Here is a 26,706-nt window from a genome sequence, read left to right on the forward strand (position 1 = left end):
ACTATAGCATAGCAATAGCACTGTGTGCTGGTGAGAATAGAAAAATCTTCACGAGACGAATCCTTGTCATTCAAAACCGAACCACAGCCGAAATTTGTTGCATATTACACAGTTTATAGAACGAAAATTATACTCGTTCATTAGTTTCTTATTTCACAGCGAAACGGATTCGAAAACCATATAGTTTTCGTGCATTTTCACATTGAAACTTTGTCTGTAGCGAGCACACAATAAAAATGAGACTTTTTCGTTTTCACACTTCTCATATTCATATTAAATTTTGACAACTAAATGACAGCTGCCCGTGCAAATCGACTGTGAGGTATATACAGCGATTGAACGCTCAGGTTATATCGCATCAGTAATCTGATGACGTACTCAATACTATCCTTTTCTAACACTACAGAGAACTATTGGCAACCGTGACATAATTTAACTACCACAATGACATCCACCTAATGGAATAGACCTACTATTATTGCACTTCGTTCAATGAAGGATTCAATAAAATCTGCATCTGTATAAGTCTCACATGTGGTTCTCTAGTGAATTGGTATATGTAGAAAAAGCTGGCGGCCGAGATATTTTATGAATGAACACTAAACGGCGCGGCTGCGATAAAATGTACGCACAGTGGGTGCTATGGATTATTAATACCAAAAATATGGGAAGATATATGGACACTGTATCACATGTACATTTGTTTTTGATAAGGTTTTCGTTCGCGGTTTTAAATGAAAGCTTTCGAATCAATACGGATTTTTATGCAACATACAATTTCTTTCTCGACATACAATTTCATTGCAAAAAAGTCGACATTGATTCCCAGAGCAAATTTAGACATTGATTCCCAGAGTAGACTTCTTCATTTTTTTCCACCATACCATACCTCTACGATTCTCGCATTTTTAGGACATCATCAGTTTTTATTTCGGTAGCTGTTTTTTGTTGTGAATTTTTGAAATTATACGGTTTTTATGTGAACTTTTGAAGTTATGGTGTTTTATCCTAAAAACATCATGCCGATACGAGTCCTCCGCTTGAAAAAAGACTTCAGTGTACTACAAAATTACAACTCTTCGACATTCTTACGCCCTTTTATTATAACATTCTTGAACCTTTTATAATATATTCATGTAGAAGGTAATTTATGTTAATAGTTTTGCGACGAAAGCAATCGTGTTATTTATTAAGCCATAGTTTGTATAGCCAATTGGGATTCGATTCTCGCATATACAGAAAGAAAATTATTCTGATCCGAGAGGCGAATGACTTCAAGATTAAAAGTCAAGCAATATTAAAAGGATCACTCTATGTTAATTTAATTGATTTGCATTGTGTCGAAAAGTATTTTATATTTAGAAAACATAGCTTGACCAAATTAGTTCCTGGGTTCGATTTTTAAAACTAACAAAACTGCAAGAATGATCCAAACGTATTATTTGAATAAGGTTTCTGTGATTAAACTGATCTCCAGCTTAACAAATGCACAGTCCGAGTCGCTAGGTCAGGATTCATGGTTTGGAAAGATCATCCTTGTTAGTATGATTGTTACACTAGCTTTGCAATTGCTTTGTATGCTAAGAATCGATTGTGAAATTTGTGGTTCCAATTCACAATGTAAGTACCCTAATATTACTTTTAATTTCTCAAAGATTTTAACATACGGTTATTTGAAGGAAGATGCCACTCTGAACCATACCGAAAATGGATTGAACTTAATGCTAGTGATGCTGTGCAAAATATGCAATGTTTGTTATAGTTGCACTAAAGTTCGAAGCAAATACACTCATTTACAACCTAAACTTTTAGCCAATACATGGAACAAAGATGACAGGCACGTTTAACCTAAAGGGTACTGTTATTCTATGCCCAGATAAATAACAAGTGCTTAAAACAACAAAACGATTAGTTGTATATCAAAGCACAAAAAAAATGTTTTTCAATTCAATGCACGATAGTTTCAAATCGATTTATCGTAGATTCAGGCTTGAATGCGATTGTTTCAAAGTAACACTAACAAACCAAATATTGTTGAAATTTTCATGAATTAAACCATTTTTATAATTTATTATCTGTGTATACATACGATCGGTGGATCGATATGTATTTTTAGAATTTTGATTTTGATTTCTGATTGAACAAATGCTAATGACGGTTTCAAACAGACTTTTCGACATATATACCATTTCAAAGCGCAATGTTAATGTAGCAATGATTACGAAATCAGTCACAAATTACCATTGTAATCAAATTATAGTTAAATAATTAAGTATTATTTGATCTGATTCTATGCACTGTTGCCTAATTTATCTTCTGCTTACTACTACGGGCCCGGGTTGGCGGTTCAATGCATAGGGCGCTGGTCTTACAAACCAGTTGTCGTATGTTCGAGCCCCGACCTGAAAGGATTCGTAGTGTCAGTAGAATCGTAGCACTAGCCATGCAATGGTTCTGTACACTCTGAATCGGCTGCGAAGTCTGTTGAAACAGAAGGTCAAATTCCACTACAGGAATGTAATACCAAGGCTTTTTTTACTACTACGGTGATGATTAACATCTTATGCAAAAGCTGCCACTCAGAATACATAAATAAAATATTATCGGTTTTCTTTCAGTGGCTGTATACAAAGGTTTAAAATATGCCTGACTGTTGTCGTTGTTCAATATGCCTAACTATTGTCGTTGTTCAAATAGAATAACCATCGCTTTTCACGCAGCTTACCTGTGTTTAGTTCCTAACTTCCCAAATCGGAAGACCATAAGGTTAGGACCACTATTCAAAAAAATTGGAAACGCATATGTAAGTATTTTAACCAAATACGAATTTGCACATTCCCGTTGTTCAAGACGGCTGAATTCGATACCAAATACAATATGAGAGGCATCTCATTTTCTGTGAGAAAGAGCGAATAAAAAGGAAATCGTGGAAAAGCAAAAATGAAATTTGCAAAATTATTCGCCAAATAAAGATCATTCAACATAAAACATACATGTTTTCATTATATTATCAAAGATCTATCTACCTTCTATGCAACATCCAGCGACATCAAACTTCCTAGTAGATTGACTCAATACGATTCCAGTTTTACTTATATGAACATTGTAGCTTTCCTTACTCATTCAAATACGATGGTAGCGAGTTTATGCTTCAACATAGGAATGTCAGTTTTATTCGAAATCGCACTCAAACACAATAACAAAAGAGTAGAAACGATTAGCTGCACTATTGTTTGTGCATTAAATGTCCCATATTTGAAGAACACTGCTATAATCTCTTTGAGTTAAATCTGCAAATAAGACAAAAAATTGCACCATCCAACACTTGCGTTTATAAACACATTTGACGGACACAACAGGATTTGACAGCAATGTCAGAAAACTCACGAAATATTTAATTTTCTTTATTGGGGATGACAAGAACAGCAAGATGAACTAACTTCATTCGCGTAAACTCATCTTATGTGAAATAATTCACACCTCACATCTCACTGATCGTCAATCAGCATATGTAACTGTAAAAACCCAGTGGATTTCGTGATTACGATTAAAATTTGCTGAAATATTTCACACAATAATATAAAACAGCTATGTTTGAAGAAGGGCGAAACTTACAGCAGAGAAAAACTGATGAATGTACTGAATTTTATTTCAAATCCATTTCCGAAAATATTGCATATTTTTCAATCAATATTTAATGAAACAATGAACTGTTGTTTAAACTTCACAGCATATAAACATTTTTCAACGTTCTTTCGATTGCCACTGAATAAATCACGCGTTTTTTGATAACGGCCGATTCATCAACATTCACTTTGAAGAGTAATTTCGAATGACTCGCACTCGCTGAGAGTAAGTCATAATAGTAAACGGCGGAGAAAAGTTTTCTCTTTTGTCTGGTGTTGAATTTTTTATACTCTATTTTTCATAGCTCGCCTGCAATTTCTTTCGAAAGTGGAAGTGGACAGTGTAGCACAGACTAACAGACAGTAAACGCATATGTCATGATGTCGCCACGTTACCCTATCAAAAACATCCGGCCTGTCATCTAGACTGTGTTTATTTTTTTCATTTACCAACAGAATTGCCATTTATACAGAATTACCTATAATGTATTGATTGGTATACGTCCATGCGAATTTCAAGCAGGATATAGATTTAATACATATTGCCAAAACTATATACATAATTGTGCTACTTCTCATCCTCCAACGCAATACAAAATCGAACCCGTTGTGTTACAATATTTACTTGCTTCTAGTCTACCGCCACTTAAATTCGGATGAAAATTACCTACACAATAAAAAATAATCTAGATGAGCAACGTTGACAAAAATAAATGGTTACCTTCCAACATCGCAAAAAAAGTTAAATATATTATCAACGTAATCCAATAATTTATTGTGATGATTCATTTTCAAATATTATGATGAAATCAGGCATCCCTGCAAGCAGCTGATCGGTGTTGACAAACGAGGGGAAACCAACTAGTAAAAAAACTTTCACATAACACAAGGGGTGTACCGATAGTAAATAGTTCGCGCAGTACAATATAGATGCAAGTAGTGCATCACGAAAAATTATTTTTATAAGAATTTACTCATACTGTCATGTCTGTTAGTCTGTGAGTGTAGTGTATATCAGAATGATTATAAAAATTATAAGAATGAATGTGGAATGCTTCCCACATATGCATGGCTGCCAGATAGCCTACTAAACGCTGCCAGCGCGAAAAACATGGCAGGCAGACATTCTGGTGATCGACTGCCTCACCGCTGCCAGATATACTACTCAAACGATACAACCGTATCCACCAGGATTCTTCCACATCGAAAACTTTGACATTTTCAGCGAAGGTGAAAAGATCAAAACGCTCGGCTAACTAATGGCGTTTTCGTTTTTAATTTGCACTACACCGGTGCAGTGCTACACTGAGGCATGAATAAACGAACAAAAATGACGAAAACATAAACAGTAACCATTGACTACAATAAACGATTCCATTGCACAGAGCTACACCAAACTTTTGATGAGTGCTACACCAGTGGTATCGGTGCAGAAAAAGTGTAGCACTGGTGTGGTGCAATTGGTAAAAACGAACGGTTTCAGTGCAGCTTTCGCTACACCGGTGTAGTGCAATTTAAAAACGAAAACGACATAAGATATAGGCGACTATATTTTGCCAAATTGTATTTGACAGCAGTCACTGAATCGATTTTGGTAGCCGTTTGGTGGCCATGGCTGCCCAGGTAACCAAAAAGCCGTGCGAGTTAGTATGCTTATGATCGAGAAAACTTGACAGCTTGACTATGTTCGACTGAGAGAATCGAGGTAAGCTATACTTGGAAACAATGACAGAGAGATTAGAAATAAGGGAAATAAAAATCAAGAAGTGATTCAAGAACAGTTGCCGAATAAAGATGTCATCAAAATAAAAGTTGCGGTCTATTTCAATTTGTGCAATTCTATGATCAATGCATAGAATCATGCAGTGATGCCCTAATGTATTTTTCGAAAAACTTTATTCTTTTTACGGTTGATTTTGCATGGAATTCTCATTACGAACTAATTGCAAATGACAGATTCTCTTTGTTAACTTTCTCTTTTCAATAGTTTCTATAGTTATGTTTTTATCGATTAGTTGAATTTTAATAAACTTACTGCCCAATTCAAAGTTTGACGAATGGAAAGTTATATAATAATTGCAATACCGAGAACGTAAGAAAAAATTACTTCGTTTGACAATGTATTGAAACTTTTTATTGGGATATTTTATCTTACTGAAAGTAGAAAAGGAAGATACACAGAAGTAATTTTTACTACAGGTCTGAAGATAGATTTCCTTGCAAGATTTTTTGTCGGTGTCGTAAGCTAACTATCGAAATGTCAAAAATAACCAGGCTCTCGAGCAGGGTTATTTTCAATAACGCCTTAGCAATCCTTCTCTTTAACTGAAACTGAACTGAACAAATATCTACAGAACTATTCCGTAATAGTGGAAAGAGAAACTAAGCAGAATGAATCCGTCATTTGCATTTAGGTCGTAATGAACATTCTATACAGAGCTCTTTGGTCGCATGTATTATTTCTAGTTTAAAAAACTCGGGAATCGTTCGAAATTGCGAAAACGTAATCCATAAAAAAGGAAATATTGACCCTGTCGATATAGAACAGGGGTTCTCAAAGTGGTCGATATAGACCCCTTGGTGTCGATACCCTTTTTGCGTAAATGAAAACTGACTATGGGGGTCAACGAGGTCTAGAAATCGACTTCCTATTGTGTGATGTAAGTTGTTATTTGAAATATTTTTATTTGACCATCCGCAGAAATTGGTAAGTATGTTACATCAATATTAAAAACCTGTTTTCATCCACCTAGTGGTGTAATGATGCTTTTCTCATATCAATCATACTATCATATATAATACTGTGGTATTCTTCAAACTAATTTTCTTCGATTCTTAAAAGAATAACCGAAATCGGTTTGTTTGACCGTCTACTGATAAAAACTATAAATTGGAAAAGATTTGAGTTCGATTTAGAATTTTTTTAAAGGTTTTTCCTCATTTTAAGTGATGGTATACAATTTTTAACACACTTTACGCTATATTTCCGGATACGGAAATCGTATCCGCATGAAATTCAGGAATTACGCATGGGACCACAGGACCTTTCATTTGAACCTAAGTTTTTTTTGCACATTTTACCCCATAACTCCCGAACCGGAAGTCGGATCCAAATAATGTTCAGGAATTTTTTATGGGACCACAAGACCTTTAATTAGAATTTAAGTTTGTGAAAAATTTTTCTCCGAGAAAAGTTAGTGCAAAAAAACGTTACATACACACATATGCACATACACACACAGACATTTTGCGTACTCGACGAACTGAGTCGAATGGTATATGACACTCGGCCCTCCGGGCCTCGGTTCACAGTGATTGCATAACCTTTCTATATGAGAAAGGCTAAAAGCAAGAAATTTAATTTTCAAAGGAATTCGTTGATGGGGGTCTGAGGCCTAAGTTAATTTGATTAAAGGGGTCCATGTCCCAAAATAGTTTGGGAACCCCTGATATAGAACATGAAGGGTAAAACTCACGAAGACAATTGGAATGATAGTTTCGTCTTCATTAGTTTTTTGCATTACGGAAAATGAGATATTGCAGATACGAAATTTCTATACTAAACGGGTTTTTAAGCTTTTATTTCAAGGAAAGAAATACTCGATTTGTTCACTTGTATAATACATAGCAATAGGGATGTCCGATACCGAGTCGATACTTTAAGGTATCGATACTTTTTTTCAAGAATCGGGTATTATCGGTATCAATATCATATTAGAGCGATACTTTTGGTCTCGCTTAAAGCAGTTCAACTAGTTGATTTTCAACCATATCACCAAGACAAAAAATATTATTTTTGAGCTCTGTTGTTTTGTGGGTTTTCTAATAATGAGGTATATTTGATATTCTTTGGATAACATTGACAAACTTAACCGCTATCTGATTACGAAACGTTACAGAACAATATATTATGACCATACAATTTATAGCAGCTGTTTACTCTCAGTGGCCATAATTGGCGTTTTTCAATATTGTTAATTAAATAATGATAAGTTTATTCATGATTATCTTTGTATAGCAGGCGGGGGTCTATATTGATTTTGGTTGAGTATTATGTCACCCGTGTTCCGACGTAATTTCAGATGTTTTTGTGTTGTCGTTTGTACGGGAGCAAGTTTGTTCTTTTTTCGGGGATGGTGAGTAAATTTTAGTTTTGTGAAGAAATACGTGTAATGCAGATCAATTAACATCCGATTTACAAAAACGTGGAAAGAACATTCAAAACCCTGCAAAATGGTATAACGGTTTCCGGTATAATCTTATTTTCTGTAAATGGTAATTATTCTCGAAAACATCCATTGGGGTAGGTTGGCCGAATTTTGTGCGGGATTGCACAGTGGGGAAAAATGGACCAAAAACGCGATTTTTTTGGAGGAATGATACAGCTGACCACAAAGCACTTTTTTGGTGTAAAATGGTCAGTAAAATCAATTCCATGTATTTAGAAGGACCGCACGAAACGCTATCATGTTCATTTTACCCCAAGTTCCCTTTTTATACTGCATTGTATTCAAGCTTAACTATATAACATGAAATCGAAGAACTTTCAGAAGAGCGAATAGAGTGTTTCCGATGTAAAAAGTCTAACAAATCGATTGCATGTAGTTTTATTGACAGCAGAAAACTCGTTGCACCGTTTTACCCCATTTCTTTTCTAGTTATAATATTCAGTTGAAATATGATCTACAATCCAATAGCAGATCCAATGCGATCTATCAATATTGGTTCATAATACGTGCAAAACATCTGTGATCCAATTAAACACAATGAGAATGACATTACTATCCTGTTTAACCCGTTTCACCCCAATTTATATCAAAAGTCGTATTTCTGGTTAAACTTTCTCTCGCATACCGAAAGCAGGCTGATTGCGGTTGATGAAAATCGATTAATATTACGAAGAAAGGCCTGAAAATAGGATTACAAATGAATTCAATGACCGCACGAATCTTGCTATACCGTTTTACCCCAATTTATTTCATAGGTCGTATTTCTGGTTAAACTTTCTTTCGCATACCGAAAGCAGACTGATTGCGGTTGATGAAAATCGATTAATATTACGAAGAAAGACCTGAAAATAGGATTACAAATGAATTCAATGACCGCACGAATCTTGTTATACCGTTTTACCCCAATTTATCCTTTAACTGAGATTTTGCTCCACATTGAATTCATTTGTAATCCAATTTTCAGGTCTTTCTTCGTCATTGAATTCATTTGTATTCCTATTTTCGGGTCTTTCTTCGTAATAACAATCGATTTTTATTAACCGCAATCAGCCTGCTTTCGGTATGCGAAAGAAAGTTTAACCAGAAATACGACTTATGAAATAAATTGGGGTAAAATGGTATAACAAGATTCGTGCGGTCATTGAATTCATTTGTAATCCTAATTTCAGGTCTTTCTTCGTAATATCAATCGATCTTCATCTACGGCAATCAGCCTGCTTTTGGTATGCAAAAGAAAGTTTAACCAGAAATACGACTTATGAATTAAATTGGGGTAAAACGGGTTAAACAGGCTAGTACTGTCATTCTCATTGTGTTTAATTGGATCATAGATGTTTTGCACGTAATATGAACCAGTATTGGTTGGTCATATTGGATCTGCTTTGGGATTGTAAATTTGAATTCAACATAAAATTATATTTGTCGGAAAATTGGGGTAAAACGATGTAGCACGAAGCGTGCGATCATGAACACTATCTGTAAATTATTATTTGAGGTTATATTCGAAACATAGAACTGTCTTGTTTAACCAAAATTGGTCCAAACACCGATCAGTAGAACTTTTTTTCTGTAAATTCACGGAAGAAGATGACTGGGGGTAAAACAGGATACAGTTGTTTGCGGTCAATCTTATTAAAAACAATCCATTTATCTAACTTATGAGCATGTCAGGAATACCTTCCGATTGGTGGAATTGAATTTTTTCCTGAGTTTCACAGTTAGTTTTCAAAGTAAAGTCAGAAAAAGGAGGAATTGGAGCAAAACGGGCATGATAGTGAATTTTGCGGATCTTCTAACTATCATAAATCGATTCTACAGAAAAATTTGCATAAGAAATACTAATTTTGAAAATATTTGCTCATGTTTTTATAAAATTATTGAGCAAAGTCGCGTTTTTGATCGTTTTTACCCTACTGTGGATTGGTTGACCGAGTTGTGAATTTAGTTTAGAGCAATGTGCTCTTGGATATTCGTGAAATGTTGACCTTTTTTGAACGGAATGTTGCGATGTTGCGCTAATATTAATTATTATAAAAGAAAAAAAATACATGAGAAATAAGTATTGAAAATAAATTAACAAATAGAATTTACAAGTTTAGTAAAATTGAACATTTTTTCAAAAAACTCAATTCAACAAGATTTTGTGTATATGATTTTAAACGAAAAATAATGCTAGGAATATTGAAGAAAAATTTTGCAAACATGTGAATACATAAATTATAAAATTATTGCAAAAACGTTTCGTCCTCACATCATCAGTGGGATAGCAGTTCATCAATGAATTTAGGGGCTAGGGAAATCGTTGTAAGTTCATTGTAACAGTTATCGGCTCCAATTTTATGTCTACAAACAATTTTCAACTAACAAGCATGAAACCAATAGAACATTGAGTTTTTATGTGGTGAACTATATTTACGATATAGGTATTGGTGATGAATAAGGTTGTGTTAAGTATTTGTTTTCTTCGCAGTGACATTGTTGGCATATGCAGCACAAAGCTTTACATTAAAATAACATTTAAACGCCCTTATTCTGAATAACGTCGTATCGTTTTTTCGCTCGTATTTCATTTGTATTCCCCATAACGCTAGCAAAAGCAAAGGTAGCTATGATTCGATCGAACCATATTTGATCGAAAAATCAATACGTCGTTATTCAGAATAAGGGCGAAAGAGAGAGTATGTTTAGCGACTCGATATTGGATTAAAATGTAGTTCATTCAAAATAAAAATGAAGCATAACCTGCATTTTAAAGCATTATTTATATCCCTAGAAAAAAAAATACACTTTACTATAAAAATGATCACACCTCTACTCGGATATTTTACTCAATAAATGTTTTGATTAGTATGGCATTCGTTGGACTGCTCGTACATATTAGTTTTGGATACATCTTACATTGACATTCCACGGCGGAATACATATGAACTGTAGAAACCAATGATTTATATGAATATTAAAATGTATTACAATTTTTAATACATTAAAGGGCCTTGACCACTATCAGTCAAATAATCGAAAAACAGTTCGTAGTTCGTTATTCTAGTAGGAATACAGGCACACGGAAAGACAATCAAAGCTGAACTTCTGTTGGCATTAGTATATTTCATTCGCGCTTTGGTGATGACGAACAGTCTCCTTCGGGCAGTGTAGTAGAAAAGATCGGACCTAATTGAACGAAAATCGTCGTAATCGACATTGCCAGGCTTGCGTGTTGTGTTTCTAGTGGTAGTTTCTTGAACAAAATTTTTTGGTTGTCGTGGAATAACTACGTGTTCTCGTTATAGAAGGAGAACCAAAGAACGGAAAAAATGTTGCTGAAAAAATTGTCTCTAACGGGTTGGTGTCAGTTAGAATTTAATGAATCAAGATCAGATTAGTGACAATGTTATCATGATTCGATTTTTGAAAAAAGGCTAATAATCATATGTAATATGATCGGTCACGTTTGACTATCACTCCTTGCTGCAAGCATGGCTGTAACTATGCTCCAATAAAGGAACATCTGAGAGCATACAGCAAATACATTATGGAAATTGTGAATCGTTAATCGAGAAAATACTCATCTGTGATTTAGAGTAGACGACAACGGTTTTGGGTAAAACCCCAATCAACGTTAAAAGGGCTATGGTACGATGGCGCGGTACAGAGTTAAGCTCATTTTGAATAAAAATGCACTCAACGACGATAACCGGCCCTTGTCACCAAAGTTGTGTGTTTCATGTTTTCATGCGTACACCACTCAATCGAGCAGTGGAATGCTGTTCCAGACTTCCAGTTTTATGAAACAAATGCAATATGACTACAGTTACATATCATTAGTTATTAGAATGTAGAAAGGCAGAGCTTACCATCAATGATTTCACTGTTTCTCTCTTTCGTCGCTTACAGCACCAACGCTGGGTACATTAGGACAATTCTCAATTGAGAAGAATGAATCAAAACAACGCAAAAATGACCTTTGATACCTTACAATCGAGGATCAACAATTTAGTGCTGAGTTCCGTTTACAGTCAGTTCACCTATAGTACTGTAATCGATTATATCAGTAAACAAAAGAATGCAGTAATCGGTCTTAGACATTACAAATTCTTTGTGAGATACATTTTAGCTTGAATTCAATATGTTTAGATGCCATGCTGTTCACGTTATTGACACTCGTATCGCCATACCCCACCAAGCATTAATTGGTTGCACATTCCCGAACTATACCTATTTGGAAAAGTTCCGCTATGAATATGCAGATAGAGCGTTAATATTAGGAGCTATTTAATGAATTTCAACCTTTTGACCAAGTACCGATTAAGTCTACTCTGGCTGCGCGAAGGAGGTAGATACTTCATATATACGATCATCGTGATCGCATACAAGTTTGTAAATAAAAAAATGTGTCTCAAATTACCGTGTGGTCTAGATACCACTCTATATATAAATAAGCCTTTTGAAGCATGCGAATTGATGTACGTTGATAAGCACTATTCAGCAGGGCAGGGGCAATCAGCGTTATGAGTGTCAGATCAACATCTATAAATAGCATACTAATAATACAAGTCACTAACTCGTTTCACTCTCTCAATTTCTCGGTACAACAGTCACCGATAAAACGAAAGTTGCTCTTTTTCAAAAAATTCAATTGTTGTAAAGTTGTTTTTTTTTCATTTACCTTCTCGCCTTATTTGTTCGGACTCATCGCATTTTAAAAATGCATACCGATGTAAATACACTTGACCTCTGCAGGGTGTGCACAATAATGATGAGACGGAGTATTCCAGTCAGAAACAAACATGCAAACAAAATGCAAATGAAATACCAGTTTTTATACTGTATCAACACGCATTTCGAATCATTCAACGGCATATAGGCTGCAATACTAAACGCATTGATTCCTATAAAGAAATGAATCAATTATTTATAGCTTGCCTTTTTTTTTTGGTATCATTCTGGCAAAGAACAAATATAGTTGGATAAGCTATACTGATTCCACCTTTTTGTACTTCCGTAGTTGTAAAATAGGGATCATGTTCATTTCGCCGAAAGCCGTTTCGCCTAATGACATTTCGTCGAAAGGCATTTCGCCGAAAGGGTCATTTCGCCGATTCCTGCAATTGTCTTAATATTATAATTGAAATGCATTTAAAATAAAAACAAATGAATGATAATATGTTAACGCCCGTTTTGTTGACCTACAATTGTACTTCTTGAATAAATATTGATTCTTGTACTCTTGAATAAAGATTGATTCATGAACTTCAGAGCGGAGTTCCCAAGGAAATTTGTTGACTATTGACCACTAAGCATCAAAGCAATTGTATAGGTGTATCTACCAAGCAAATGTATGTGGTATTTTCCGTTTACTAAGTGAAAAAATATCTACTGCGGCTTCGCCACATCGATTTGATTCGTGTGCTGTCAGACCTCGCTACCGCTCGTTCGGACCTAACTAAAGCAAAGAAACCTAGCTTTGAGTAGACCGGGCAATCGAGGCGGTTATAGGTTTGCTTGCAAGAGGCCGCCGCTTCCGACGGCGGGTCTTTCTGACTTTCAACGAAATGACCTATTCGGCGAAATAACTTTCGGCGAAATGGCGTTCGGCGAAATGACTTTCGGCAAAATGGCTTTCGGCGAAGTGACCCGCTCCCGTAAAATAGTACGATCTTTGTTGTCGAGGTGGGTTTAATTTTTTTCATGACCCTCCACACTCCCTCGAACCAAAAAACATACAGACCTTCACACTCCTCCGAACCAAAGCACACACAGACTTCAGCTTGAAGAAAAGAAAATACTAAATCAAAAAGTAAAGTAAAGCAAAACGCGGTTTTTGGAAGCTAAGGTTTTCGCAACCTAACCTAGTACAAATTTTTTATACTAAACAAGAGTTCCCAATGAAATTTAAGATTCCTTTTCAAAGACTATTGTATAATTTCATTTTTCCACTCCGTATTTACGGAAACTTGTTCACGAATAATCTATATTTACTTGGCGCACAACTTTGAAAGTTTTGCTATACAACTTCCTAACAAGACAAATTTCGAACGAAAAACGGGGTCAAAAATGCATTTATTTTAAAATAAAAAGAATTGAAATATTAATCAAAGTATCGTTCATCGCTAGTTACCACTCCCAACTCTCAGGCAAATTTCAAATTCCATCTCGAAAAAATGACTCGTCTTTTGATGTGATCCAAGTTTGAAACCAATTTTCAATTTCTGCGAAAGAAATAAACCGATGACCTGCTAGGTCGTGCTGCATCCATCGGAACAATTGTAATGCAGGAGAATAACTTTATCATGCTTTTGCTTGTATTCCGGCCGTTCCTCTAGTAATGCTCGGCTCAAACACATCAATTGCAGCCTATACTGATCGCCCGCTATAGTATCGCCTGGTTGTAGTAGCTCATAGTACACAACACCCTTTTGGTGCCACCAGATGCACAACATGACCTTCGAACCATGAATATTCGGCTTTGGTGTTGATGTTAAGGTCGATGGCAACAATTGGTCGGGCACGGAAGTAGGTCGTTTCGCCCAAACTATTACGCCGAATGCCATTTCTCTGAAAGTCATTTCGTCGAATGGGTCATTTCGCCGAAAGTCGTTTCACCGAAGAGGTCATTTCGTCGAAAGGGTAAAGGGTTATTTCGCGGTGGCCTCTTGCATACAAACCTGTAACCGTCTCGTTTACCCGTTCTATTAAAAGCTAAGTTTCTTCAGTTAGGTTCGAACGAGCGATAGCGAGGTCGGATAGCAAAATTATTGTTACCTTTGAATCAGCTGCTCTCAAGTGAAAAATCGCCTTTCAATGTATCTCGGTTTTAGTTCAAAAGGCACCCAACTGCAAGCTCCTGATTTGTAGTAATAGTAGTATATCCATGGAACAAAACGAGCTTTAAATTATTGATTCAATACCACAAACTGTAAAATAATAGCTATCAATGTTCATATACGCTAAAGTTTGAAAAAATTTATATCAACTGGTGTGATTTATTTAAAAAAATTATTCCCAGTGTATTTTTCATGTACTAGAAAACAGTTATTATCGGCCCAGAGTTGTTTTAGGAGGATTGAGTATCGATCCCTTAATGCAGTTGTCATGCTTCAAATCGTCAGTCATATAAATTTAGAGCCGACCAAAACATCGTAATTTTGATTGAATAAAGCAGCATGGTACTCAAGCTATTATGATGCCAATTAAAACAATTTATTCGCAATCACTATCTTATCGTAATTCTAATTATGAAGCTATAAGGTTCGTTTACAAAACACTTGCTAACTTCTCACTTTCTCTTTACAAAAAGCAACAACAAATGACGCTATTCACTTACCGGTCTCCCATGAAGTATTCCAAAAAATCATACATCACCTCTTTACGGTCAAATCAAGAAAAAGTGTGATAACCTTTTGACCAGCGTTGTTTTCGTTGAATACCGAATCGAGTTGATTTACAAATATGCTGGGACAGATGTCAACTGCACGTGGGTAACTATGCTTGGATATTACGATCAAATTATTTTTGGTTCGCTAGAAAACAACTAATGTTTTTAATATTAATATAAATGTGTATTGATTCAATCAGTTTTGTAAGATTCCTCTACGCAAAATTTTAAAAACCTTCAAAAAAATTTCAGAAGCGTACACAATTAGTACAGTCTGACCGCTAATTTTTAGAACGTTGGCATGAAATATTGAAAACTATTGTCTTCCAGAAATGAATATAGCAGTCGGTTTTGAAATTTGCAGATTTTTAAAGTTCTATGGTACGAATTTCAATCTTTCATTAAATTTCCGAATGTGAAATGTGAAATGTGAAATCATGATTCGTGGTGATTCATGAGATGTTTGAATACTATAGGGAACAACTGTACAGCAATGTCATTAAAAGCTGTAACTTTAAACTGCAATTGAAGCGATCACTTTAAACTTGCAGTCTCAGAGAGTCGATTTTATTCAAAATCTTGTTCTCGAAATAACATAATATCAACATTTCATGACTTAGCTCAAATTTTCCATAGAGATATTGAGGTGCTAAATCTTTTAGCAACTATCTTATTGCGAAAAGTGATAGTCACTAATTCCTCATAGAACCCATTGGTAGCCTAGAGAACATTTTAACCATGTGTTCTGTATAGCAATGATATAGATATGATATAGAATTATTAGAAAACCGAGTTTTATCGGAGTCCCTAGTGTTATATACTATTCGACTCAGTGCAACGAAATCCACAAATATGTGTGTGAAAGATTTGTACGTTTTTTTTTGTCTGCTTGTTTTTTTCAGATTGCTTATCCAATTCTAACAATCTTAGGCTCGTTGGAAAGTTACTATAAGTTCAATGATCCAATTCAAAGAGAAAATAGCAGACACTTTCAGTTTCGAAGATATGATCGTATATTAAATCTGAAACACAACACATTAGTTGACGACATTGTCTTACCCCTCGGATCGTCGAACGCACTTTCCGAAAATCATTGAAGACTCGATTCAAAAAGAAAAATTATTTGTTTTATTTCCACTATTTTTGAAAAAATCTTTACTATTTCGTCACTAATGTCAATGTATGCTATTTGCAACCTTCTTCAGCGTATCAGTTGTAGTAATTTTTAACATAAAAGTAATTTTCCAGCAGATTTTATATTAATAATTTTTGGAATAATTTTTCTTTTTAAATCGATTTAGCTTATTCCATTAACCATTCAAAAAAGTGATCTTTCTTTAAACTAGCGTCAGATTGATTGATGATATGGAATATTTTTTCATGTTTCGTTTGGTGTTGAATCTATATGGTTTCAGAGCGCTTCGCATATTTTTGACCATAATTTCCGGTACTTACGGAACCGGGAAGGGTCATTGTATCGTTTTTCTATGTGAGCAAATAGTAAACAAATAATTTAAAAGACCACTTTTTTATCAGGTACCGCAACCAGTAACACTCTACGAAAATGCCTCACCACTCAAACCAGTGCCGGTTTGTTAGAATCACAAGAACTATCAAAAAACAACGCCGAATTCCAAGTGTACAAGAAACAGAGTTATGACCAACTGATAAACATGCGAAAACAATATCTAACGCCAAATATCACTTCGCACTTTAGGCAGCCTCTACTCATTCACAAAGGTAGCATGCAGTGGTTGTTTGATAACGAGGGTCGTCGCTATTTGGACATGTTTGCTGGAATCGTAACTGTTTCCGTAGGACACTGTCATCCGTGAGCGTTTATTAATCATTCAAAATATTCAAGCTGATTGACGATTTGTTTTTCAGGAAAGTTAATGCTGCCTTGCAGGAACAAATGAATACTCTTTGGCACACGACAAACATTTATATGCATCCATCGATCCAGGAGTACGCGGAAAAACTTGTGTCCAAATTTCCAGGGGATCTAAAAAATGTGTACTTCGTCAACTCTGGGTCGGAAGCCAATGATCTGGCAATGATGATTGCCCGTCTGCATACAGGCAATCAAGAAGTTATTAGTTTTAGAAATGCATTTCACGGTGCATCTCCATACACAATGGGACTGACGGCACATTCCACTTGGCGGTATCCACTTCCTGGCATTAGCAATGGAATTATTCACGCTATGAATCCTGATCCATACAGTGGTATTTGGGGAGGAAATAACTGCCGGGATTCACCTGTTCAAACCACACGCCATTGCGATTGCCCAGCGAACAAATGTCTGGCATCAGATCAATACTATGATCAGTTAGAGCAAATCTTCAAGTATTCATTGCCCAGAGGTAAAGTAGCTGCCATGTTTGCTGAATCTATTCAAGGTGTCGGCGGTACAGTACAATATCCGAAAGGATACATCAAACGAGCAGCTGAATTGGTCAGAGCCAACGGGGGTCTGTTTATAGCGGATGAGGTACAATCTGGTTTCGGAAGAACCGGAGAGCACTACTGGGCTTTTGAGGCACACGACATAGTGCCCGATATTGTAACGATGGCGAAGGGAATCGGTAATGGTTTCCCCATTGGAGCCGTGGTAACCTCTAGAAAGGTGGCGGAGACTTTGTCACAGGCACTTCATTTTAATACCTTTGGGGGAAGCCCGTTGGCTAGTGTTGTGGGTATGGCTGTTCTAGACGTGAGTAGTGCTTCTATAGACTTAACTTATTTATTTTGGTCATCAGGATAAGATGGATAAGATAATCTTTGTTCTACAGCAACACTTTTTTTTTCTTATTAAAAATAAGTAACTAATTATACATTCCAGGTAATCGAGGAGGAAGAGCTGCAGAAAAATGCACTTGAAGTTGGCACATATATGCTTAAAGGCTTGGAAAAGCTACGCGACAAGCATGAGATAGTCGGTGATGTAAGAGGAAAGGTAAGTCAAATAGATCGTGTTCAAACAAACTTGGTCAGTTGTGACTCTTCAGTTCGACATCGACGTACGATTCCTCCTCATTCGTCTTACTTACCTCCCCGGAAGATGACACCACTTTTGCACTTTCCTCGAACATAGGATTGTTGAAAGATGAGTTGAAGTGTTCCACTCCTGACGGATTAAAGCTGATATCCACAGTAGATCCTTCGTTGTCATTGCTAGGATCAAATCTCGCAAAAACGAAAGGCGATAAGAAGAAATGTCGATTACGGATCATGGCTGTGACCCGTGGAACCATATTATCATCGTAGTAGTATACGTAGATGAATGTAAAGAATATTGATATCATTAGCAGGGATAAGAACACAACTGAGAACAATTGACCGCTTTCGTATGGGACATAAGGGCGTCCAGAATGTACGATTTTGTGACCTGTAAAGTGAGTTGAACGTTAAAAATAGGACAGAACCTGAATCTTATGAATGCATTTTGCATACATAGTAATTCAAAAGGAACGTCACACAAGTGTGTTGTTCATATTGTGTAATTAGAGCCAGATTTATATCAATGGTTAACACTTTAGACAGATATAAGATATACTTACCATTCAAGAATTGTTTTGCGAAAAACGGCTCTAAACTTTGCATCAACAGAATACTTTTGCCGTCATAGTCGTTGACATCGACAATCACCAGCTGCAGCGCATCGTTATAAACACTGACATGATAATCTACCAAAGAGTTATCAATATCGGATGCTGCAATTTTACGATCAAGTTTCCTGGAGAAATCTCTCAACTCAAATTTTTCGCCGAAATTGATTAAATCCATGATCAGTATGCTGCCGCATATTGCGCAACAGTGTCCTGCCGGCACCACAGGTTGCAGACAATGTGGGATCTCGCACAGCTCATTGGCACAGACTGCTGATTTGACCCATTCCGGTTGGCAGGGGCATTTCTCAGGACTACCGCATTTTCCTTCCTTTACTAACGTTTCCTCAGCATTGTAAAATGCAAATTGACCAAGCTCCGTAGACAGAAAACTTCTAAACTCATCTAAACCCTTTGTGTTGGAATAATTGATGTTTTTCACTATAATCGCTTCGTGATATTGTAAGTCAACCGGACTAGATTTTTTAGGAAAAACAACTGTTTCGTATTGGCAAGGAATTCTCTCCGTATGTGGCATTGCACTATTTGGGTATACGACAGTGTTCGTACTGTCATCTATGATTAGCCAATTACTCGTACGGTAGTACGGGCTTCGAACGGGAGTCTTAAAACCAGCCGGTTTACGATTTTTCTTTTCATTGTCAAAAATCAATGAGAAATCGTTGCCAGGAATTAGCAGCGCTCCGGTTTGGGGAAGTATCAAGAACTCGGTATTAACTGTGACTGGAAGACTGACTATAGCATTCAATTTAGCCGGAAAATGAATTGATTGTCCTGTAGTGGGGAGATCTTCAGAAACCCAATTGTATGGGTTATCGAATTCAAGAGTGTGTCGCCAAAACTTATAAGCACTGATTATTTGACAAATCGGAATTAGCACGATAAATGTTTTAAAACTGATCATTTTGAATGTTTGATTACTACTGAACTCATGAATTTCTAGCAAGAGCTAAAAATGGGCGTTTCCAGATAGATACACGAATGTGGATAACACGATAATCTTGGAACTGTGTTCATGACATATGCTTATTTTCATGCACGTCTCATTCAAGAAATTTTACACCAGAGCTCTATGAGAATTAATAAGCTTACATACATACATAATTGCATTAAACGAGGTTAAAATCCATTGCCGGTACCATGATTAAGAAATTCTGAAAATCATGAAATATTCTCATGATATCATACCTGTTATTAATAACATTATGAGCAAAATGGTTTAAATCTATTGCTGATGATATGAATCATTTTGATCGTAAAATCAACAGTAATAGGCATGACCCCAGGAGAGTGATGTTTCGTGATTTTCATGATTTCCTCATCATGGTACCGGCAATGGATATATATTTTAACTCCGTATATATTTTAACTCAAATTTTATTTCGAAGTTTTAAAAAGTGTAGCATGTATTTTCAAAGCTTCTAGGAAGTTTCATATGTCCACAAGACAGAATTGACCATCGTAAAAAAATGTGTTATACAATGCTGTGCAGTTTCCAGTATTATTTCGAGAATCATTACATTCGGTTGAATTGTTTTAAAGTGAAGAACATTTACCTATAAAATGCAATTGAAATTAAAATTATGCAATTCGTACAAACTTACCAAACTTGGTAAGTTCTTGGTCAGAAGAAACAGATACTGTCCATTGAAACAATTTGTTTGGTTGTGACGGTAAACAAATAAGATTCTAGATAAAATAAACTACATTATTGGTTGATCTGAAAGATTCAAAGTATTGAATCAACACAGAAGTCGCTTATAATATTTCAACTTATTTATTCTGGCAATAAAATCACATCACTCAAAGTGTTACCAATGTTGTAGCTTGAAATAAACATAAATCAAGATTAAAAATTTACTAACAATGAAGCAATTGTTTTAAACAAGCTCCATTTTTCGGTGCACATGGCAATGAGTGTTTTTTTTATGTATTTTTATTGTGATGTGAACTAAATTCAAGTGGTGACTTTTTAGCCTCATTATTAATAGGACATCATTTGCTTAGTGTTGAGTGTTTAAAATCTCAACCGTCATCTTCAAATTTTGACTTTTCAAAGCTATATCAAATTATAGACTATGTTAGCTGATGGTCAAACAGATCGACTTCATCTATATCGGTCTCCAGTTCCCGGAATCACCGATCAAAAACTTCAAAATAGCTGCACCGACTCAACTTCGTTTTCTCAGCGATGGCTGTTACGATTTTCACAAAGTCTAGATCCAAATGATAGGTCTTATGGCTCCATAGATTGCTATTGAATTTTATCCGGATCCAACTCCTGACTCATGAGTGTTTAAGATTTCCTGTTTCCAGAAGTACCAGCTAGCAAGAATTTTGGTAAAAAGTTAGCTGGACTGACTTCCACAATATATGATTTCAATGCAAAGTCTTGTGATCAGGATAATTCGCGCCAGGGAAAAAGAATGGTTAGCACCTACTCGTTTTGGCACATAATTTAAACCAACAACCAACAACAAAACGTCAATGTTCGCTTGTTCAATGTTCTTCGAATTTTTATACGAAATATAAAAGCTTTATGCTCATCGATCAAATGAGGAATTGTTATGTTATTGCATAATCCCATTTATAGAAAAATCTGCGTTGCTTATTTTTAGGGTCTGATGATCGGTGTCGAATTGGTTGCAAACAAGGAAACACGCCAGCACCTCAGTGCTCCACATTTTGTCGAGATATGGGAGATGTGCAGAGACATGGGTGTTCTGTTAGGCCGAGGCGGTCTGAATGCAAACGTGAGTGTAGCAAAATTACCTATGAAATCATTTACATTAGTTTAACTGTCATCTGGTGTTAACGATTACTATACTGCCAGTATTACACGGTTACGAATCGCATTTCTCAAACACATATATTTCTCCCGTCCTGACTTGTATTCAACAGGTATTTAGAATTAAACCTCCGATGTGTATAACCAAAGAAGATGTCGACTTTGCCTTGAATGTGCTAGACGCGGCACTCGAGCGTCACTCAGAAAGTGTTCAAAAACTAATCTGAAACTACAAGATAAAAGGGATTATCGTGACTGATGCCAAAATGAGTCCAAGAAACAAAATTGACTAACACTAAAGTTTTCGAAAATGTAAATTACCTTCAAAATTTTTATGGCTTTTTTATCACAGCGAAAGAAAAAGTTTTATTACCAGTAGTGTAACCAAAATTCACAACCCCAGCAAAAAACATACTACGGTGGTATCTCAAATATATTTTTGTGTGTGCTATCACGGGTGTTTATTGATCAATGTGCTAGAACCAGGTGGAGCAAACACAACTCTTTTGTGTTAGTGAAATTAACTTTGCTTCAGTAAGCCAAGTAAAACTAAAAACCACGTGCTTGCACATCGTTCGGGCTAGTTGGCATTGAATCAAAGCAAGTTTATTTTTAATGTATGTCGTCATACCGAACTATTTATAAATTTTGAGTTACCAACGCAAGCATGCCATGTGGTCTGCCCCACCTGTTTATATCACATTGTCCATTGATCACAGCTCTAACACATATGTCATATTATATTTAATCCTTAAACAGAACTAGACGGTCGAAATAATAAGTAATCGTTTGTATTGTTTTCTTAACAGGTTCTTCGATTGAAACCTCCACTTTGCGTAAGCCAAGCTGATGCAGACTATACACTGACCGTAATAGATTATGCTTGCTTGGCTCATCAGAAGAAACGAAAGCGCGGATGCAGAAAGTAGTTATAATCTATTTATTTACAATTCAAACACTAATTTACTATGTAATCTGTGATTTAATTTACTAGACAAAAAACAGTGGACAGTGTTAGCACTGCGTAGTTCATAAGAAATTAGGATTACCACCGAGGGAACATCTCTCGCCCGGTTGCAATTTTGTTTGCGAAATGAAATGATCCTTCAATTCTCTGGCCTGTCGATATATACAATAATTGTAAAGTAGTACCTGATACAGAAAAAAAGTACGGATGTGTAATGTCAGAGACATAACCGGATGTTATGAATACGAATAAAACTGACACTCTTTCTTTACACTTCCGAATATCAATAAGTTCAATGGTGGTTCTGAAAAGAACCTTATATGAAGACGTTCATTTCTTCTAGTGCTTCAGACGGAACTGGATGTCGAGGTGAAGTTCCCCCACCAACATCAGTAAGAACAAACCAGGTATAAAGCATAAAACGCTCAGGTTAAAGAGAAAAGGAAGATCCTGCTGCTGGTCGTTTGCATTGGAGGAAAATACAACGAAAAATGGACAACAATGAGGAACATGCAAAATCTGCCCTTCTAATTGCTCCAAATTTTATCTAAAGAACTATAAAGATTCCTTATTCGCAAATCGGAAATTAAATCCATCAGTGTGATGCAAATCTAGGATAATTTGATTAGTTTGGTGCAAATTCGCAAAAGTGTTTAATATCTTAGAGAATTACATAATTTGGCCCTTCTGAATGCCAGAAATTAATCCCGTACAGCCTTTTGATACTTTCTTTCACTGAAATATTCAAATCCAAAATAAATTAATCAACATAAAAATACTGTATGGTGCTATTTAAAGTCATAATTGTATACCCAAAGAATTATGCGAAATTTTCCTTCACTATACTGTGTACGGTCCATTTTTCAACCAGTTGTAATTTGTAGTAGAACCTAAATAAATAAAATAAAATACACTGACTCAGAATAGATACGAACTCAACTCGCCATCACAAACGTCTTCATATAAGGTTCTTTTCAGAACCACCATTATTTATCATAAAGAACTATGCTGGTTATATCGTAATATTTAATTGTATGACAGAATGTTTACTGTAACTAATCTGTACTTTTGTTTAGGTGTATCGTTTCAAATTCTAGTAGTGAAAAAGGGGAAAGCTTGTACAATTTACACAATCGGTCCACTTATTGATGTTCGGAAGTATAAAGCAAGAGTGGCAGTTTTATTCGTATTCATAACACCCAGTTATGTCTCTGACATTACACATCCGTACTTTTTTATCTAAGTTTACCCTTCATACTCATCCAGTAGATAATCGGAACTGAAATGTGCTTGACTACCTCAAAACCGACGTCCGGGTGCGAAAAAGGCAAGCAAGCGTGATGAAATTTCCTCATTATTTCCAAAAGTTTCAGAAAATTTTGTTTTTTAGTTATTTATGGTTATCTTACGCTGTTGAAAATTTGATCACAAATTCCTGATCATATTTCAGATAGCTTGTAGAAAAAATCATGTTGTTGGGTTAAGTACATCAAGAGATATTCGTGATAAAGTTTTGCCCTTTCTTGTACAGGGTAAATTTTGAAAAGGCGTCCCATAGTAAAGTAAATCGTATTCACGACAAAAATTACTTTAAGATGTATGTAACTTACTAACGATCTTATCGACAGAATGCGTGAGAGATGTTTGTCAAGTCAAGTTACATTCATCCTTGTTCAATGCCTTTCATACTAAAAGGAAAAAAATATGAGAACATTATTACCAACAGCTGACAAGAGTGAGCCTAGATGCAATGTGAAAAACGATAGTCGAATCGGTCGAAAGCTTATTTCGATTAATCATAGACCCACGATCACAACCTAGTCTCAATAGTGAAAGAACTAGAATAGTTTGAGCTATGTTAAGAGGCGATGTCTAGAAGTCGACAGTCATATAGATGACAACCCTATGAAAAGCTCACCATTTCCAGTCATTCCGGTATGGATCAAGTTCTACTGATCTGTATGTACAGAGATGAATAAGCACAGCTTTAGTGGAAACCGGGGAGACTTGTTCCTGTTGTTGATATTTCAATCCAGCACATGGAAAAAAGAACCAATTCCGATTGAGACACTGAAGAAGCCTACAAGTATGTACTAGACAAAAAACATATCAGTCCGAAAAACGGGGAAAAGTTAGTAGGAATAAAGGAAAGAATTTATCGAATTTGAGCTTAAAAATAGACAATTATCTCTAAAAATAGCAGTTCCAAATATGTCATGCTTTCTTTCGTAAGCCGTGTAAAAGTATAACATGGCCACGCGCGAGTATTTCTGGACGGTAAAAAACATGATTATTTCTCATCCTATATTGGGTGACATCAAATTCGTGTCTTCTATATAAATACATCACTCGATCAAAATACAGTTCGGAAAGTTCACATTCGATCGAAGTATTCCGATTTGATCGAAATATGAAATCGGAATGAATAGCCTAAATAAAATAACTATACAAATCGCCGTTTTGTCGAGGAATGTTGTTTTTTTTTCTTCAAGAACAACAATTTTTGTGATTAACATTTTGCAGTACTTTTGAAATTGTTGTCCAGATATAATTTTTAGAAACAGTCTTTTGTGATAGCAATTTGTTGGATGAAAAGTTTCTCTATCTGCTTACGTAATAGAAGTAATGAATAATAGAAGAAATAAAACACAGACTTGAAGAGTTGTATACTTTATGATTTATATCTTAAGAATAACTTATGTTTTAGGACACAAGATACATACTTTCTTCACTTATTAAATTGATATAATATTGATGAAATGTAGTGACAGTAAAGTTACCTATTGGTGTAACGAAATAGTTAAGTCCTGCAATGACAAGTACAAGTTTCTTTTACCGTTTATGCCAGCCATCACTAGATGTCACTGTTGATATCAATATTTTTCATACTGGCTATCGGATACGTTTTAGCTAGCAACAATTACGTCCTCAAAGTTTACAATCTACTTTTATTCAGATTCTATAGTCTTTTAGTACCATAATTATTGTTGTAATTACAACGTACTGTTTATATCTAAACATTGTACATGAACAGAATATAAATAACAGATAATAAAGGAACATGCAAAATGCACCTCCGACATGACCAGTACTTCATGTCGCGATTAGGACAGTTTGCCCTACTCTAACTATTCACTAGACAGAACCATGCTTTTATCACAACAAATGTTTATACATAAGAAGCAGTTGAAGAATGAACGCTTGATAAAATGAAATGCAATTGAATTTTATTGAGTTCGTTTCTATACTGACGGTTTTAAAATGTGTTTGATATCAAAAATAAAAGCTTGCTCTGATATGGAATTCAAGTTTATTATTTTTTATTATGCAGGGTCCTACTGCAAAAGAGAGCCTCTCTATGTTCACCTCTCCTCCGTGTTTTAGAGAGCTGTTTTGAAAGTTTCTAATAGTATTAAATCGTAAGTTTATGATTTTGACTTGAAGTAATGCGTAGAGTTGAACTATAAACGTAAAAGTAATACAGTAGTTTGTTAGTGAAGTATACTACCGCTCCAAACATAATTGTATATATATATATATATATATATATATATATATATATATATATATATATATATATATATATATATATATATATATATATATATATATATATATATATATATATATATATATATATATATATATATATATATATATATACCACAAATCTGCGACGCCAACAATTGTGACTGTTGATCGAGTCTACCACACCAACACCTGCTATACGATATGCCACGACATCGAACCCGCCTAATTCTAAGTCAGCACTTCGACGCATAGAAACTTGGAACCAACGACCATCAGGGCGGACAACGTGACCAGCGGACCATCGGCGTCAAATGCAGGATCAACAGTTTTAGGGAAAGCCAGGGCCATCGTGCAATCGATATAAAATCAATAAATCAGTCTAGTTCATACCTCCGTAGTGTTCAGCCTATTATTATGTTATTATTTTTTTTAATCCGAATTCCCCAAGTGGGATATTAATTGGCGCAATCGGTAGGATAGTTGCTTCAAGTGTTCGCGAAGTAGGAATCGGTTCCGGGACTTAGTCGTTCGCGAGTGTATATCGCGGATTAGAAGACCACC

The 26,706-nt window shown here is 35.5% G+C and overlaps 2 protein-coding genes across 9 annotated transcripts; one reads left to right on the forward strand and one right to left on the reverse strand.

Moving 5' to 3' along the window:
- The first annotated feature begins 10,964 nt into the window (after positions 1 to 10,964).
- On the forward strand, positions 10,965 to 26,259 carry LOC131434719 (alanine--glyoxylate aminotransferase 2, mitochondrial). Of its 8 annotated transcripts, XM_058601763.1 has the most exons (9): positions 10,974 to 11,083; positions 11,143 to 11,194; positions 16,764 to 16,880; positions 16,945 to 17,058; positions 17,115 to 17,943; positions 18,073 to 18,186; positions 21,478 to 21,612; positions 22,457 to 22,572; positions 22,642 to 26,259. In XM_058601763.1, the coding sequence occupies exons 3-9, from the start codon at positions 16,792 to 16,794 to the stop codon at positions 22,673 to 22,675; spliced, it is 1,431 nt and encodes a 476-aa protein (XP_058457746.1). In that variant the 5' UTR covers positions 10,974 to 11,083; positions 11,143 to 11,194; positions 16,764 to 16,791; the 3' UTR covers positions 22,676 to 26,259. The 8 variants fall into 8 exon arrangements, 7 of the variants coding, with proteins under 7 accessions (XP_058457741.1, XP_058457745.1, XP_058457740.1 ...); XM_058601758.1 differs by having other exon boundaries at positions 10,965 to 11,083; positions 16,764 to 17,058; XM_058601762.1 differs by having other exon boundaries at positions 10,969 to 11,194.
- Positions 18,181 to 19,765, reverse strand: LOC131434720 (protein amnionless). Its single transcript, XM_058601765.1, has 2 exons — positions 18,791 to 19,765; positions 18,181 to 18,618 (listed from the first exon to the last, which is right to left on the reverse strand). The coding sequence occupies exons 1-2, from the start codon at positions 19,761 to 19,763 to the stop codon at positions 18,221 to 18,223; spliced, it is 1,371 nt and encodes a 456-aa protein (XP_058457748.1). The 5' UTR covers positions 19,764 to 19,765; the 3' UTR covers positions 18,181 to 18,220.
- Positions 26,260 to 26,706: the final 447 nt, after the last annotated feature.

The sequence above is a fragment of the Malaya genurostris genome, chromosome 3, assembly GCF_030247185.1.
Source record: "Malaya genurostris strain Urasoe2022 chromosome 3, Malgen_1.1, whole genome shotgun sequence".
NCBI classification, from domain to species: Eukaryota; Metazoa; Arthropoda; class Insecta; order Diptera; family Culicidae; genus Malaya; species Malaya genurostris.

Excerpts from the sequence above, each read along its gene's own strand:
- LOC131434719 (XM_058601758.1), top strand. The coding sequence starts at position 11,167 with ATGTTGCTGAAAAAATTGTCTCTAACGG. Across the intron at positions 11,195-16,763 it reads GAAAAAATTGTCTCTAACGG|GTACCGCAACCAGTAACACT; the intron begins GTTGGTGTCAGT and ends CTTTTTTATCAG. Across the intron at positions 22,573-22,641 it reads CGAAAGCGCGGATGCAGAAA|ACAAAAAACAGTGGACAGTG; the intron begins GTAGTTATAATC and ends TTAATTTACTAG.
- LOC131434720 (XM_058601765.1), bottom strand. The coding sequence starts at position 19,763 with ATGATCAGTTTTAAAACATTTATCGTGCTAATTCCGATTTGTCAAATA. Across the intron at positions 18,619-18,790 it reads CGCAAAACAATTCTTGAATG|GTCACAAAATCGTACATTCT; the intron begins GTAAGTATATCT and ends CTCACTTTACAG.